The sequence below is a fragment of the Macrosteles quadrilineatus genome, unplaced genomic scaffold (assembly GCF_028750875.1).
Source record: "Macrosteles quadrilineatus isolate MER2022 unplaced genomic scaffold, UCM_ALF_1.0 Scaffold_3__2_contigs__length_128488019, whole genome shotgun sequence".
Taxonomy (NCBI): Eukaryota; Metazoa; Arthropoda; class Insecta; order Hemiptera; family Cicadellidae; genus Macrosteles; species Macrosteles quadrilineatus.
The window spans coordinates 71,320,457-71,338,637 of record NW_026542596.1 but is presented as its reverse complement, the minus strand read 5'-3'; the positions used below and the strand labels follow the sequence as shown (position 1 = coordinate 71,338,637).

Sequence of the window (18,181 nt, the reverse complement as noted above, 5' to 3'; positions counted from 1 at the left end):
AAACTCCGGTTTGGAAATTTTCAAGCATGACATTTTTACTGTCATTTTTACGAATTATGAAGTCCATGCAGGAAATATTTTTCGGGGGTTTTCAAGAAGAGGGCCACCCCAATTCAACTTTGCCCTTTGAAGATGAAGGTAATTTAAATGATAAATAGTCAATGTGTATACGCATAGAAAACTGGAAGGCTTCATGTACATTTCGTAAGGGGACGAGCCTAACCTGTGACCCTTTCATTTAATCATGCTCAATAAGCTGTGGTGGACGTGGCTGCGACTAAAATTCACTCTTACCAATAATAATACCATTAATGAATAAGGTGGTCTAATCTAACCTTATTTACACGATTTTCATTAGCGAGGAAACAATTTTTAGTCGCGGTTCCCTTCTTAAAAAGCCCCAAATATTTCATTACTTAATCTAAAAATCATGAGTCTAGAACAAATCTTGATAGAAATGTCTGAGCTAAGTATTGTGTTTTTATTGTGGTTTGGGGATAGAGGTTTTCTAGTGATAAAGCGTAGCACTTTGGTCCCCGAAGTCTTGGGATTAAATCCAGCCAATTACCAATCGATAGTATCTACGTTAATATTTAATACCTCTTATTTAATACCTTGACTCACTTAACCTAGTCTGAAGATGAAAACTGCCCTGGGCTAGAGCGTAGCGTCCTAGGATGTGAAAATGCTGCATAAAAGCTAATGTTAACGAAAATAAGTTAAAACGCATTTGTTTTGTTCTCAGCTTGGGTCCTTGGATGGTGGATGTGCAAGACAGTGCCATACGTACAGGGTGTGTCAGTTGCTGCTTCAGTCTACAGTCTCATCGCAGTCTCCGTTGACAGGTATTATTATTATTCATGTTATCACTTATTCTAGTACTAGCAACAGTGCCCGTTGTGGTTAAATACAACGGTCTCTAGTAAAATAATGGTTATGAAATCCATACACTACTTTACTCACTAATATTAATTGTACAGTTTAAGCACATAACTTTAGAATCACACACTTAATATAAGGAACACACTAAAAACACAAATGCAGATTGTTAACAACAATATTTAATCAAAGAAAAATTAATTAGATAACAATATAACAATAAGCTGTTGTATTATTAACACATGTTTCGTATGATTGGATTATGCATACCGGTAAACCAATTATTGCCATATATAATTATAATTGGTTTTTCTTTTCCGAGTCGGGCTAGATCTTCTACCCGTCAAATTTTCATATTTTTGGTCTTAAAATAAAGCTATGCAAGCACATATTTGTCATCAAGCATCATTATTAATTTATCTAATGACGAAAGAATTTTTTTTTTACTTCAATTAAAGATGTATTCCAGCAGTTCTAATTGCATTATACATTTTGGTCTAAAAACCTTAAGTGAAATACCAGCTTTCATTTGAGCTATCGATTATAAAGATTGGACTACCTAAAGCACACTGCTGAATCACAAATTAACAATAATAACAATCGTTTTAGTACCTATCTGCAATCAATGATACGTAACTCTATTTTTATTTAAGTTATTTTATATGTCTTGGTATTAAAATACTACAAATGCTTTCACTTGAGATATTGATAGTTTTAATCAGTTAAATTCAAGATACTGTATCGCTCAATCAGAAAATACAAATTTGATTATATCTTGGATATGGAATTTATTTTTAGATATATTTACTTAATTCTAATTACGGTATTCTATTGTTTTGACTTAAGAACCTTCATTAAAATACCAGCTTCCATTTCATTAAAGCACTCAGCTAAATCACGACCAACACAAATTGTTCAAAAAATGGAGTGATTTATCATGGATTTATAGCCAAACGATCTTGCTTGCAACCTCAACAGTACTTTCATAATTATTTGAAAATTTTCACAAATTAGGCTATCCAATGACCTATATTAATAAAATCGGTTCAGTAGAACTGTACAAAGATTTAATTTGATTAATTGTACAAAGTTTAACAACAACATCTTTAATTCAGTATTTTCTCACTACTATAAATTTGGAGGTTGCTTAACGTTTTTGCAAATAACTTTGAAATGGCGAGGAAATCAACCAAAGTGGAAGGTGATATTCTGAAAGAGAATAAAATTTCCTACAAATTACTTATGTATTTCTTGAAAATACTCAATAAAAGAAGCCTAAAGTTGGTGAAGTGTCGTCACCCTGACGTACCTTCGTTGACACGGTGCTATCCTTATACACTGTAACTAAGTCACTACGTCACCCTGACGTCTTACACTACGGGAATCGGGAAGTTAATAAGCACTACGGTTTAACACTGTAAAACTGCTAACGACCGAACGGGCCGGAGTTACTCAGGATGGAAGCTGGCTATAACTGAGGTGTAGAGGTGTCGGTTAACATGGACTCATGGGTTGGGGAAGTGGCGTGACCCGATCGTCCAATAGCATTCGTTTATTCAAATATTATTAACTGGTAGTGGGAAATACAAACGGTTACAGTTCAACGTACATATTTAAATATTGCCAACATAGCCTTGTAAATTATTAAATAGTAAAAACTGTTATATTACTTATATAAATATATTACATTCCTCCCCTTTAAATCTGACCATAAAATGTGACCAATAATTATTTTTCAATTTCAGTATCAGTAAACAGATAGAATATAAACGCTGACAAACAAATACATAAATAAAACAATCTATCAACACACAAACACAACAACCGTTATATGACAACAAAACAAACTAATTATAAATCTATTCTCTCGACTGGTTTCCTAGCTCTCATGGGATAACGTCTCTGTGGTGTAGTGGACGTACGGTGTTGTACAGGTGTACGGTGTACAGCTCCAGGTCCAGGTGTATATGGCTGTGGCGACTAGCGCCACGTCTTGGGAAGCTCCTGCTCGCTAGGAGCATATACTTCTCGTCTGCTGTGGGTCCAAGCCCTGGTAGCTCAGCTACCTGTAGACGTCAACGTCGTTCTGGGAGTTAGTCGTCGATCCGGGGGCGAAGCTGGGGAACATCCTCAGCGACCAGGTCCCTGATGTGTTCCCACGGAGAGTCATCCGCCGTCTCTTCAAGTCTCGCTCGAAGGCCGTCGACGAAGTCTCGGAGAGTTGTCACTGCTGTGGAGTCCCTGATGACGGAGTTCCTCACGTACCAGGGTGAATCTGTCGCCTGCCGAAGAGCCTTGCTCTGGACGACGAGCAGCCTCCGTCTAGCGGTTCTGCAGGTGAGGTGGTACCATGCAGGGGCTGCGTACGTGAGGACAGGCCGAAGCAGGGCCGTGTAGAGTCGGACTCTTGCAGCCGTTGACAACTTCCGTGACCTGAGCAGCGGGCGGATGGCGCCAAGACCTTTCCTGGCGAGGTCGCAGACCCTCTCGACGTGGGGAGTCAGGGTGAGTCGCTGATCCAGCAGGACGCCGAGGTACTTCACCCGGCGCTTCCATGGGATGTCGGCCCCGTCTAGGTGGAGGTGTTGACCATCGTCCTGCCTCCTCGACCTCGTGAAGGAGATGGCCTCACTCTTGTCAGCGTTGACTTTGACTCGCCACTTCGTCAGCCACGGCAGCAACAGGTCCAGCTGTCGCTGGACATACACCCTGGACATCCTCAGGTTGGCGGAGGTGGCAGTGAAGAGCGCATCATCTGCGTAGAGCGATAGCTGCACTCTTGGCGCCAGGGGTATGTCATTGGTGTACCACAGGTAGAGTATCGGCCCGAGAACCGACCCCTGTGGCACACCCGAAGAGACCGGCCGTGGTGTGGAGGTCGCCCGTCCAACGGAGACCCTGAAGCGGCGAGCGGTCAGGTAGCTCTTGATGATCCTGTAGATCGAGCCGGGTAGAGGGGAGGACGCCAGCTTGTAGAGAAGCCCCTCGTGCCAGACCCGGTCGAAGGCTTTGCTCACGTCGATCAGGACTGAGGTCGAGTGGTGCTTCCGTTCCATCGCTCCAGCGATGGTGTTGAGGACCCGCCGCAGCTGGAGGGTGGTGGAGTGGCCCCGCCTGAAGCCGTACTGCTCAGTCCTGATCGAAGAGAAGAACTCCTCGGGGAATCTCGCCAGGATGATCCGCTCCAGCATCTTGGAGAGCACAGGCAGGAGGGAGATCGGCCTGTGGTTCTCGGGGAAGATGTGGTCCTTGCCGGGCTTGGGGATGAGGATGACGTTCGCCAACTTCCAGGTGTCAGGGAAGTGGGCCAGCCTCACGCAGGAGTTGAAGAGGCAGGTGATCACGACAATCACCCAAGCCGGCAGGTTCTTCAGTGCTGGAGTCCCGAGGGAGTCCGGTCCTGGGGCCTTCTTCGGACGGAGTCGAGCGATGTGGCCCTTCACCTCGCTGACGGTCACGTGGGGGATGTCCTCGTCGTCGGAGTCCGGCTCGTAGGTCTCTACGAAGTCGTCCACAACCTCGCAGAAGTCCTCGTCGTAGATGTCTGGGTGTGGGGAAAATTGGTCTTCTAGCGAGTCTGCGAAGGTCTCTGCACGGTCTTCGGGCGAGTAGACGAGCCCGCGTCCCCCATGCAGCGGCCTGTTGTGGGTCTTCGTGCCGCGCAGAGCCTTGGCGATCTTCCAGATGCCGTCATTGGTGTCTGCCTGGCCCTCGACGAAGTCCTCCCACTCCTGGGACCGATGCTCAGCCAGCAGCCGGGAGCACCTCCTAGCCTGCCGGTTGAAGTCCGCCTTCGCTCGAGGGCAGCGGGACTGTTGGTACGCCCTCCTCAGGCGACGTCGCAGGGCGATCTCCTCCCGCAGCCCCTGGGGAAGTGGCGGGGGGGCCCTCGGGTCAACGTCAGAGCTGGCGGCAACCACAGTGTCCTGCAGCAGCGTTGTCAGGCCCAGGACTTGCTGGTCGAGCTCCTCCGTGGTCGCAGGTGGCGGGGGAGGCGGCTGAGGGGCGTTGGCCAGGAGGTTGGCGAACTTCGCCCAGTTCACCCTCTTCCTGCGGACCGGAGGGCGGTCGGGGACTCCTCCCTGCGGCAGATCGAAGATCACCGGGACGTGGTCAGAAGAGAGGTCGGAGACGACGAAGACTTCAATCGGGCCATCGAACGAGCCAGCCAGTCCGATGTCCAGGATGTCGGGCGGGTGTCCAGCACGGGAGTAGTGTGTGGGGTCGGCCGGGGCAACCACGTTGATGTGAGGGTGGGCGGTGAGGTAGCGCCTGAGAGCAGCTCCAGTGAAGTTTCCTCTCCTGCAACCCCAGTCCAGGTGTTTGGCATTGAGGTCGCCTGCCAGAAGCGCCGGGGTGTCGGGGGGCAGCAGCAAGTCCAGGAGTCCGGGATCAAGGCGTCTCCCTGGGGGGTTGTAGGCAGAGGAGATTTCCAGCTCTGCACCGTCGTGCTGGAGGGCGATGGTCGTCACCTCGATGCCAGGCGGGAGGTTCCTGACGATCGGTCTGTGGGTGACCCGACGATGAACCAGTATCGCCGAGCCACCACTGGCACGTTGTTGCAGAGGCCTGTCTGTCCGGTGAGTGTAGTAGTTTCGGACGTTGAACCTGTCCCCACCGCGCAGATGCGTCTCCTGGATGAGGGCAACGTCAACGTCCATGTCAGTGAGGAGTTGTGTCAGCTCATGGCGTCTGTCGGCAAGCCCGTCGGCGTTCCACGTGAGGATGCGAAGTCTACGCATGATGTTGGGTCAACTGGTCAACAAGTCGCTCGACGACGACCAACATGCTCCTCAGCGTGGAGATGAGTTGAGCCAGCTCAGACTGCTGCGACGGGCTCTTGGACGACTGGGCCGGGGTTGAGGCCGGCTCGATAGGCTGGGCAGGGCGGCTGGGCTGCGGGGCAGGGCTGCTGGGCTGCGGGGCTGGGCTGCTGGGCTGCGGGGCTGGGCTGCTGGGCTGCCGGGCAGGGCCGCTGGGCTGGCGAGGAGGGACTTCCAGGCGAGGGCGGGGAGTTCGCCTCACTCGAGGGTTCGGGGTCTCAGCCGGGGCGGCGGACCGCTCCACAGGAGGGATGGGTGTTCGGGGTCTCGGGCCGGAAGCTCTGCCGCGGTTGTCCGGGTTTCGAGGAGCCCGACGACGTCTTCTCCGCTGAGTCCGGAAGCCGGTGTACAGCTGGTGGTGAGTTGCGATCAGCTGTTTGTGGACCCATAGAGCGCCGCGGAGTGGTGGGAGAGAGGGACGAGCGCGTACTATGTCCCGGAAGCTCGCGCGTCATAGGACTGACGTCACGCTCAGCTGGTGTACTCTGAACAGCTGGGCGCGCGATGACTGTAGTTGCCGTGGGCCTGTTGTCTGCATCTGATGTCAACACTGGGCCACTGTCGATAGCTATCAGCTGATCAATGTGTCTTTTCCACGTAACACCCGAACTTAACTTAACTATATACATAGTTGGACTTATCTGCCTAACCACACATCCTTCAATCCACTTATCCTTAGATCTATAATCTCTAATCAATACATTTTGGTTTTCAAACAGATATCGAGTCTTACTACCCCTAGCATACATCTTTTGAGCTTGTTGTTGTTTATTTACAGTCTCAGACAAATTAGGTCTGAGTAGGTCTAATCGGGTTCTCAAAGGTCTGTTAAACATTAACATAGCAGGTGTCTCATTAGTGGTCATGTGCACAGAATTGCGATAGTCAAAAAAGAATTCTACTTAAGGCTACAGAAGTATTTACATTTTCCCTAAATGCACATTTTAACTTTGACTTAGCATACTTAACCGAGTTCTCGGCCTGTCCGTTACTTTGAGCATGGTACGGAGCCGATGTTGTGTGCTTGATACCGTTATGTTTCAAGAATGAGGCAAACTCCATTGAACTAAATGGAGGACCGTTGTCACTATGGATTGACTCTGGCAAACCAAACCGTGCAAACAAATCACGAAGGTGATTTATAGTGTGATTGGCTGAAGTCGAACTAGTTTCGAAAACTTCCAGCCACTTTGAATGTGCGTCAACTACTATCAGATACAACTTTCCCTTGAATGGGCCTAAGTGATCTACATGTAACCTAGCCCATGGTCTACTCGGGTAATGCCAGTGATGCAATTCTGCTTTACTAGGATTTGGTCTTTCAAGAAGACAGGACGAACAGCTGTTAGCAAGGTTCTCTATGTCTTTGTCTAGACTTGGATACCAAAAATAAGAACGCGCAACAGACTTCATTTTAGTTATGCCCAGATGAGACGCATGAAGTTCATTCAAAACATAACTTCTCAAACTACTAGGAACAATTACCTTGTACCCCCACATCAAAACACCTTGCTCGACAGCTAGTTCCTCCCTCCTCTGATAAAATGGGAACAATTCAAATTCCTCTTTAGGGACAAAATTTGGCCACCCAAACATTACATAGCCTAACACTCTCCGTAATAACGGGTCTTTTTGTGTTTCTACTCTAATTTGATCACATGTCACTGGTACTGAGCTCTCTTTAACAAAGTGTAAATAAGTACCTAACCACAACAATTCGGGTTCCTCGTCTGCTGGGGACACTTTAAGCGGTAACCTAGACAACGCATCGGCGCTATTGTTGTCTGACCTAACATATTTTATGTCAAAATCATACCCTGACAGGAACAGGGCGTATCTCTGTAATCTACTGGCTGCGAACACAGGCAAGCCTTTCTTAGGTCCAAAAATACTAATAAGGGGTTTGTGGTCACTCTTAAGGGTAAAATGCTTCCCGTACAAATACTGGTGGAATTTCTTAACACCATAAACTACAGCTAATGCCTCCTTATCAATTTGTGAATAGTTTTGCTCTGCTTGGTTCAATGTACGTGATGCAAAACTTACTGGTTTTTCAGTACCATCTTTGTCTATTATACTAAGAATACAACCTAGACCATAGTTACTTGCATCTACTGTGAGTATTACTGGTGCTTGGGGGTCATAGTGTGCTAGCACAGGAGCCGTACACAATAGCTCTTTAACTTTCTTAAACGATTTAATACACTCGTCATCAAAACCAAATTCTACATCTTTCTTCAAAAGGTCATACAAAGGTCTCAAAACACCCGCAATATTAGGGACAAACTTAGAGTAATAGTTGACTAGACCCACAAATGATTTTACTTCTGTCACATTTCTCGGTACAGGGGCATCGACAATCGCTTTTATCTTGGCTTGCGAGGTGTGAAGCCCATGTTTGTCTATAGTAAACCCCAAAAACTCCAATTTTGATGCAAAAAATTTACACTTATCTTGTTTCACTGTGAAATCTACAGCCTTGAGGCGTGAACAAACTTCCCTTAGTCTATTTAAATGTACTTCGTCATTAGGCCCTGATACAATTATATCGTCCAAAAAACATTTCACACCTTGCAACCCTTGCAAAGCTTGTTCGATGACTCTTTGAAAGATACCTACTGCTGATGCTATGCCATAAGGCAATCTTTTGTACGCAAACAACCCCTTGTGTGTACTGATTGTACACAGCTTTTGTGATGACTCATCTAATCTTAACTGCATATAGGCTTGACTTAGATCGATCTTACTGAAAAATTCCCCTTTTTGTAGTTCTGTAAACAAATCTTCGACCCTAGGAATGGGGTACCTATCAATTTCTAATTGTGCGTTAACATGCCTAAAATCCCCACAAATCCTAATGCTACCATCCTTTTTAGGAACTGGCACAATAGGCGATCCATACTCTGAACTGCAAACTGGGACTACAATATCGGACTCCACCAAACGTTCTAGTTCTTTTTCTACCTTAGCCTTAAGGGTGTAGGGTAGTGATCTGGGTCGATGATATTTGGGAATGGCATTTTCTTTTACAACCAGCCTTACGGGCTTACAATTGCACTGTTCCAATCGATCTGAAAAAACTTCCGGAAACTCATTTACTAGTTCCTTAACTAAACTGTCATGTTTACTCTTTGATTCAGTTTTAGCAACAAATAATTCCTCAACATTTTTGAAAGAAATTTCTACTCCTAACTCCCTTATCCAGTCTCGTCCCATAAGGGGATGAGCTCCGTTCTTAATTACGTACAAGTTTAAGGTCCTACTTTTATCTCTGAACTGAAAATTTACCTCTAGCTTACCCACAGGGTAAATTGGCACATTAGTGTAGGAGCTTAACCTTATGTCAGTAGGAAACAATTTCAAAGCACTCAAATTATCTTTGTAATAAGCCTCGCTTACTACAGTTACCGAAGCACCCGTGTCAACTTCAAAAGTTACTGATTTGTTCTCAAGAATAACCTCTGCTTTGAAAGGATCAACCTTAGTTATTTTACTGGACCCTTCACTAATTTCAAACAGATTACCTATACTCTCCTCAATATCATCATTTACGCTTACATCATCAGATACCTCATCTACATAGTTATGCTGCTTATTTCTATTATATCTAAAATCACTCTTATTACTACGGAACTGAAACTGTGACTTACTGTTTTGCTGAGATCGACACACTTTTGCTAAATGATTTTTCTTACCGCACTTGTGACATGTCGAACCTTTAAAACGGCAATTCCTGCCGATGTGACCGAAGTCACCACAACAAAAACACTGCCACTGCACTCTATCATTTGACGTTGACGCCGACGCCGCTGCAGACGATGTTGGCTGTTGCTGTTGTCTACCTCTTCCGGTGTTGTGATGCGCTGAACCTCGTGGGCGGGGTTGCTGACCTGATGGGCGTGGTGAAGCTGAAGCTGATGCCGCCGCCATGCGTTGGATCCTCCCGCCGTGACCATCGCTGCTTCCCGCCGAAAGTGACGCCGCGCTCTTCTCCGCCATCTCAAACTGTGACGTCATCTGCACTGCCTTCTCGAATGTTAAATTTGATTCCGATAAAAGTCTCTGCTTCATTGAATCACTTCTGATGCCGCTAACCAGGCGATCTCGTAGATAGTCATTTAAATTCGCGCCAAATTCGCAATGTGTCGACAAATGCTTTAATTGCGCGATATACTGGGAAACACTCTCGTTTTCTAACTGATTTCTCAAGCTGAATCTATATCGTTCCGCAATGAAAGATGGGGTCGGGTACAAATGGTCTTTAATTAATTTTACTAATTCAGCGTACGATTTCGTAGACGGTTTGTCCGGTGTACACAAATCTCGCAAAAGCTTAAACGTCTTTACACCAACTACTGTGAGTAACGTACTAACCTTTTTCGTTTCACTGACCTCATTACAACTTAAAAATAGTTCGAAACGTTCAATATACGAGTCCCACGTTTCCTCGTGTTGGTCGAACTCCCCGACACTTCCTATAATTCCCGCCATTTTATGTCCGAACTTAAATCCTTCACTAAATAGCTTCTCTATGTTCATTCCTTCCCCACACAAACTAACGAAAATCTGTTTATGGCGCTAAAACAAGCCATTTACACCACGCGTACATTACCGGACGTAGACCGACGCTTCACTCCCGAACGTTAAAAACTGCTCCAATTGTCCTCGTCGCCACTGAAGTGTCGTCACCCTGACGTACCTTCGTTGACACGGTGCTATCCTTATACACTGTAACTAAGTCACTACGTCACCCTGACGTCTTACACTACGGGAATCGGGAAGTTAATAAGCACTACGGTTTAACACTGTAAAACTGCTAACGACCGAACGGGCCGGAGTTACTCAGGATGGAAGCTGGCTATAACTGAGGTGTAGAGGTGTCGGTTAACATGGACTCATGGGTTGGGGAAGTGGCGTGACCCGATCGTCCAATAGCATTCGTTTATTCAAATATTATTAACTGGTAGTGGGAAATACAAACGGTTACAGTTCAACGTACATATTTAAATATTGCCAACATAGCCTTGTAAATTATTAAATAGTAAAAACTGTTATATTACTTATATAAATATATTACAGTTGGCTACAAATATAAAATTGGAAATATATACTTGGAAAAAAGGAGTTTTAAATGTATTATTTTTTATTTTTTTTCACCTCGAATATCTAATAAAATCAAACTTTCATAATTTTTGCAAATCTACACAAATTAGGCTTTCCAACGACCCATTAAGTAACAAAATCGGTCCGGTAGAAGTCTAGATTTAGTTGTACAAAGTTTAACTAAAATATATCTAATTCAGTATTTTCTCGCCACCATAAATTTGGAGATCACTTAGTTTATTGCCAATATCTTTTAAACTACTATGCATTCCTTGAATCCATCAGAAATGCAAAAATTAATATATTTTTAAGGTTTAATATATTATATAAGATAATATATTTATCTTAATAAAGGCAGCCAAAAGCTGGCTACAAATAGAATCTTGAAAACAGAAATTTGAAATAAGCAGTTTTAAATGTATTTTTGTTATTTTTACTTTTTCCCCACAAATATTTAATAAAATCACAATTTTATAATTATTTGCAAATCTACATGAGTTAGGCTTTCTAATAACCCATTAGTTAACAAAATCGGTCCAGTAGAATTCTAGATTTAGTTGTACAAAGTTTAACAAAAACATCCCAAGCTCAATATTTTCTCATTACTATAAATTCGGAGGTTGCTTAGCTTTTTTGCAAATAACTTTTAAATGGTGAGGAAATCGACCAAAGTGAAAGGTGATATTCTGAAAAAGGATAAGATTTCCTACAAATTGATACCATGCACTTCTTGGAAATATTCAAAAATGGCAGCTAAAAGTCGCACCCAAATAAAAAGTGTGAAAAACACCGTTTTCAATTTATTTCTTATAGAAAACACTTTTTTTTTATTTTTCACCATAAATCATAACAAAAACAATCTTTCATAATTATTTGCAAATCTACACGACTTAAGCTTTCCTACGACCCATTAATTAATAAAATCGGTCCAGTAGAACTCTAGATTTAGTTGTACAAAGATTATTAAAACTGAATTATATATAGAATAGATACTTATTAATTAATTCAGTTAGTTCTAGATTTTTCGATGACTCATAACTTAAAGTTACCGTTATTTCGTTAGGTAAATTTGTGATAGTGTGATAATTTTACATAATTATGCATTTTCAAGCATTTTAGGTCAAATGAGTGGTATAGTTTTGTTTCAAAAATCGTACATTATCCAATTAGATTTTAGTTATGTGTATAGTTTATTGTGTTTACGAGAAGAGTTAAATTTCAGAGGTCCATAAGCTTAGATTTAAAAACATACTCCTTGCAGTTTAAGCTATTTAAAATCGGGCAAACACTGATCATCTATAAATGAAATCCAACTTTCGGTTCAAATTGGCAGGTATTTACGCAAATTTTTACTTGGCGTGATCGGCCGGTTATAAGAGATTCCGAATGGTTATTTTTATTATCAATTTATTTGCCTTACACAGTATGTAATCCCTTAATAAGTTCTTACAGAATAAACACCGTAAAATCAATTTTTCGCTTAGGAAACACCAAGTTGAGAAATGTGCCTTGTAATGCTCATAGCCTGCATTGTCCCATCAGCTGGAAAAGTTCCAGATCGCAGACAACTAACCCGGCTGCCAATGTTAACGCCTCGGTTGAAATATGACTATTGTCGTTCAATTCTGTGTATTGGTGCAATGGAATACGTCGCAATGGCATAGACCTTGAATTTTGTGTTATGTTAATGGCATTGAACCAACTCATTTGCTTCAGCCCAAAAATATAATTTTGTTATTGCTACATTCCTGGTCTTCCAGTTACAATAGTGTCAACTTGGTCCTTACACTATTTTCAATAACAGACGTTTCGGCAATGCTAAGATATGAGACAGTTTCAAAGCTGAGACATGCCACTTCATCTTAGCATGAGCAAAACGTCTGGTATTGAAAATAGTGTAAGTACCGAGTTGACGGGGCTCTTACCATAAGGTCCAGAATGCCTTTGTGACAATGTCCACTTAAAGCCTCTACAACAATTAATTGAGTCATTATTAACTATTGATGCTTCTGAGAGTTAATTAATTGTGTGATGTTACAGGTTTCTCGCGATCTGGTGGCCAATGAAGTGTCAAATCACCACCCGACGTGCCAGAATCATGATCCTCGTCATCTGGTTGATTGCGGTCACCACCACCATTCCTTGGGCATTATTCTTCGACCTCGTCGTCATCTTCGGCGATCGCCCCGACATCCAACTGTGTATAGAAGTTTGGCCCGACTACCTGGACGGATCTCTGTACTTCCTCGTCTGCAATCTACTCTTCTGCTACATCCTGCCACTGATCCTCATCTCCATGTGTTACATCTTGATCTGGGTGCGTGTGTGCAAGCGGCACATCCCGAGCGACACCAAGGACGCCCAGATGGAGCGGATGCAGCAGAAGTCCAAGGTGAAGGTGGTTAAGATGCTGGTCGCAGTCGTCATCTTGTTCGTACTCTCCTGGCTCCCGTTGTACGTAATCTTCGCAAGGATCAAGCTCGGAGGTGAGATCACCGCCTGGGAGGAGGACGCGCTGATTGTCATCACCCCCGTCGCTCAGTGGCTGGGGGCTTCTAACTCGTGCATCAACCCAATCTTGTACGCCTTCTTCAACAACAAGTATCGCAGGGGATTCACAGCGATACTCAAGAGTCGACGATGCTGCAGCACACTGCGTTACTACGACGCTGTAGCCATGGCCAACTCGTCCTCAGCCAGTATGAGGAAGTCTTCTTACTACGTCACCAACAACAACTCGTCGACTCGTCGAGCGCCACCGGTCCACCAAGACAGCAACGTGTCCTACATATCCAACAACACGGGCGTCTAAACACCCCGGGGGACACCACGCCGTGGCTGGATTTACTTAGTTCTGCTGAGGCAGTCTACACCGGAGTCGTCTCCGGAGTCTTGGAGGTTGGTCGGAAGGTAGTCAGATGTAGACGGCTCGACATTTAGACACGTGCCTCGGCACGTTCGTCGAGCCCGATGTCGAAACGACGCTTGTTAAGAACTTGTTAATATAGTGAGCATATTTTTACTAAACCTTATTTACATTTTGATGTTAGGCGTACTCGCTGTTGAACTTGTGGTCGCCATGTTTCTGTGGCTTCTATCATTTCCGATTGTTTCGTGCGTTTTGAATGTTCGGTCGAGTATTTACCGCACATACGTATGTGTAAGTGATATCCGTATTTCCTCACTTACTCCTCACGAAACATAGATTATATATTTATATGATTAGTATATTCACTACGGAGAACATCGGGATATATCGAATACGCGTCATCGCGAGGTTTCGTAAGGTTTCGATAGTTTCACTATACCCTTCATATCGCGTATTTTTCTATCTTTCGGTTGATCCTTCCGAAGCTGACTCAGCACTAATACGATATATAAATAAATAATGTTATTTTTTTAAAATTTTGTGGACATTGCGACTTGGTAATACACAGCTTTAAACTGTTAGAGGCCCGGAGTAGTGGCGGGTCCACGACGAGGCAGGGCTTTTGTCACGTTTTGATACATTTTTAGACGCATTGACACTAAACTTAACCTAGTAGATAAGTGCAAGTATGTTTTCAGCCCTCGTTCAGTTTCACCCGACACGTTTGGCTGTTGTTTGGCTGTGACAGATCAGTTGCGGTTTGATGTCTTCGAATCTGTCCGTTGTAATCGTCACTTAAGGTTTTGCAATTGTTTTTACAGAATACGTTTATGTGGAACATGTCCCTTAGAGTTTGTACGTCCAAGCGTAAACCCCTGTGTAAAACTCTGATTTGCTTCACACCGTTGAAACGCTGTATTACCGTGCTTGTGCATAAACGTGTATTTGGTAAATTTGGTTTTAGTAATGTAATCAATAAATATTTAGACGTAAACACCGTGTACCGTGATATGTGCTCAGCCCAGGATAGCTTGAATCCTGAATTTGAATGCTTCATAACTTGTACTACTGAATGAAAGGCATGTGATTTCTCGAAGAGGCCTGTAGATTGAATATATTTTTTGTAAGGACAGCTTCTCATGAGAGGTATAATGATAATGTAAATTACCTGTACAGTGTTAGACTATATATTAAACGAATGTTTCTTGCCTAAGGTCATTAAAATTTAAATTTTTCCATTTCTAGCCGTTGGTAGTGGCTAAATCTTAAATGAGAACGGCTGGGTTATATGGCTAGGTGAATACAAAAGTCCGATACTACTAAATTCTCATTTGGTGATGATTTGATCCCGATTACATATATATGGAGAATAAATTAACTGACCAATTTTATCCAGGGGATAGAAAACAACGTGTTCAATTAAATATATAATTAAATCAAGTGGTTACTATAAGGGTTTTACCAATTAAATCGCAGCACGCATAAATAAAATACGGTAACCCACAATATTTTACAATGACAAAACTACCTAACAAATTTAAGGTTAATGAACCTCATCGAATGAATTTCAACAAATCCATCGGATAACTCTCAATGTAAGTAATTTACAATAAAAATATTGCAGAATTAATGATTTTTAACTAGAACTAAACCTTGGTTTTAAAACTAAAGTTTCGTATAACTTCTCCCTTATCCTCAGGAGTCAATTTATTGAGTGAAGATTAAAAATATAAACAGTTTACTAACACTATTGAATCTTAACCAAAATACTCAATCAAAATCCAACAAACTATGTCATCAATAAATTTTGAATTCTTTTAAAATGTTTTCCACCATCGACTATCGTCTCGTGGCAGATAATTTATTCCTTTTGAACGCAACAGTTGGCTAGCCCCCAATTTCAATAAGTTAGATTAAATTCAACCAACCAAATTGAGAATCCAATTCGTTGTAACGATGCAGATTAGTAATAAAGTTGACTTTTGTAACATAACCAGCCTTTCTCCTGATTTTTATTATCTAAGGTATTTTGTATCGAGTGCTAACCTTTAAATGGTTGGTCAGAAGTAAGTTTGAATGTCTTTATCTATGGAGCGAAAAAATGGAAATACGAGTTCTGAACATCGTTTTACATTAACTATCTCAATATTTGAACCAATATAAGGAGGAGGCTGGGGCGAGACAGAAGTGGCAACACCGCAGCTCCGGCTGTTGTACTAATTTGTAATGGAGCGCCATAAGCGTAATGTTTGCGTTTGCATGTTTGTCATTACTGTTATGACCATGGTATAGGCCGGTGACGTGAAGTCCCCACAAACCAACGCCGCGGCCTTGTATTAGAGTAGTCTATGGTACCAGTCAAAAATAGCCACTTTACTAATTTGAACGAGTATTGAATTTGAAATATATAAACAAATAAATATAGGCAATACCCGTGGGTTGAGCTATGAGAAAAGCTTGGGGCAAGATTTAAAAAATATAAAGGTGATGCTTGTTAAGTTATGTCAATAGAAACGTTTTTCTATGAAACTCATGTAGCAAACGTTTTGTACATTTGTAAATAGTAGATAAAATGAATGTATTAAATGTATCATTTAGTGTAAGCCCTACCAACGGAACACAGGGTAAACATGTCATGTGTAATTATGAGCACAGCTTAGTGGTTAGAGGTCAAATTCGAAAGCTTCATTACCTGTAGTTTGTAGACTTAGCGAAATATTAACTCGCCACATTTACCGTCTCCATCCCAGCTGTTTCCTGTCTACTTCCTATCTTCTTGTGTTTCCTGGGTATTACTTTGTCTCCTCCTCGCCTTGGCTCCTCGTTCTATAACCGTTCCAATACCAGTGTGTAGAAAAGTAACGTTACAAGTTATTAATTGTTACACAATATTGCGCTTGATTAGCTATGCAAGATTCTGTAACAACGAAAAGTCGCTGTTATGAGATGTCATGACGATGCGAGTCTTATTTTAACGCAGATCTTTATCACTGATTAATAGAAACGCAAAATAGCACGTCATAACATATTTAATATAATGAACTTATTGAGTCAAGATAATCTGCTATATTACATATTAAATTTACAATAACAAGTTTCAAAATGTAAGAAAAAAACATATTTTTACATTGTATTATATAAGAAATAATTTTTCATATCCAACTGACACTGTCTGAGAGTTTTTCACATAAAAACGTTATGGAAAACTATCAAGCAAGTAAAATCATAGGTTTTACATTGAAGTTGACCAAAAAAGTGATAAAGATCTTAAAAACGTAGTATGACATAGAACTACAAGTAAAACCAGATTAGCAGCAGTTTACACCACAGTTTAGAAATGATTGCTTATGTCCCCAAATACTTAACCTAGCTTCTTGTAGAATGGAAAATGTTTTAGTACCTGTTGGATGTTATCGTTGTATATAACCCCAGTTATGGACTATTCATTTCAAAGTAGCAAGAACATTGTTGTCATATGACGTAATCTGCTAAAATCATCATTACTGTGATATGATATTGTTTTAATATAGGCTGAATGTAACCTGTGTATTAAGTTAATGATTATTGAAATCTATATTAAATATCTCATACATGCTGTTACTCGTTCAATGGCAAGTGTTGGGTATGTTTTATATGTAATACACAATAATTTTCGAATAAATATTTACAGCGAAGGGTGTTGGTTTAGTTTCAAGATTTTTGGAAAGCAGGATTTTTGAGATGGTGGATTACAGTAATAAAGTCAGTGGTTGAATACTGTTCAGCATGCACTCCTAAGGAATCAATATGGAACGCTGCATTGTTAAAATATGTCTCCGATGAATTAGTTTAATGATTAAATATTTTTACTAAATGTCCATTTATTCTAAAGAAAGCTGTTATACTCTTATAAAAAGGGAGGTTTAAGTAGCAGAGAAGCTCCAGTTTGTAAAGTAAAACTAAGAAAAACAGATATTTACGCACAATGATTTAAATACCATTTGTTTGTGAATAACGATGTTCCCGTTAATTCTAACACCAATAAAATATGCAACATTTTTGGTCTGATTAAACGGTAAAATAACATTCCAATGCGGTGGGTTACCAAGCAGTTGTTCTACATTATTAGTAGCATAAAAGCAATAAGAAAATTAAAAAGTAAACTATTATAACAATCCAGGAATAAAGTAGTTACTTATATTTCGAAGTTGATGTAAAACACGTTTACTTTTCCTCTTCAGGTAATGGTATATTATTATAGACTGATACTACTAAAATTATTAATGATCAGTTATTGATTAGAAAATTTGTATATAATTTTAGTAAACCTCAAATTATTACGTATAAGATTATAGGGTAAGAATTACATAATATATACTTATATGTATATTTAAACACCTGAACTACGTTTGGTACAGTCAAATTTTTCTTGCAAAATTCTTTCGGTATTTATGTGTCATACGTTGTTTTGATGTATTCCCGGTATTAAACATACCTATCATCATAGTACCAGAAAATCTTTTTTAAA

The 18,181-nt window shown here is 41.7% G+C and overlaps 1 protein-coding gene across 1 annotated transcript in view; it reads left to right on the top strand.

Moving 5' to 3' along the window:
- The window catches only part of LOC128988801 (neuropeptide SIFamide receptor-like), a 58,475-nt gene extending 40,585 nt beyond the window's left edge, over positions 1-17,890 (top strand). Inside the window, exons 2-3 of the mRNA XM_054410456.1 lie at positions 746-845; positions 12,846-17,890. Coding sequence (XP_054266431.1) covers positions 746-845; positions 12,846-13,617 — 872 coding nt within the window. The 3' untranslated portion in view covers positions 13,618-17,890. The remainder of the gene's footprint in view (positions 1-745; positions 846-12,845) is intronic.
- Positions 17,891-18,181: the final 291 nt, after the last annotated feature.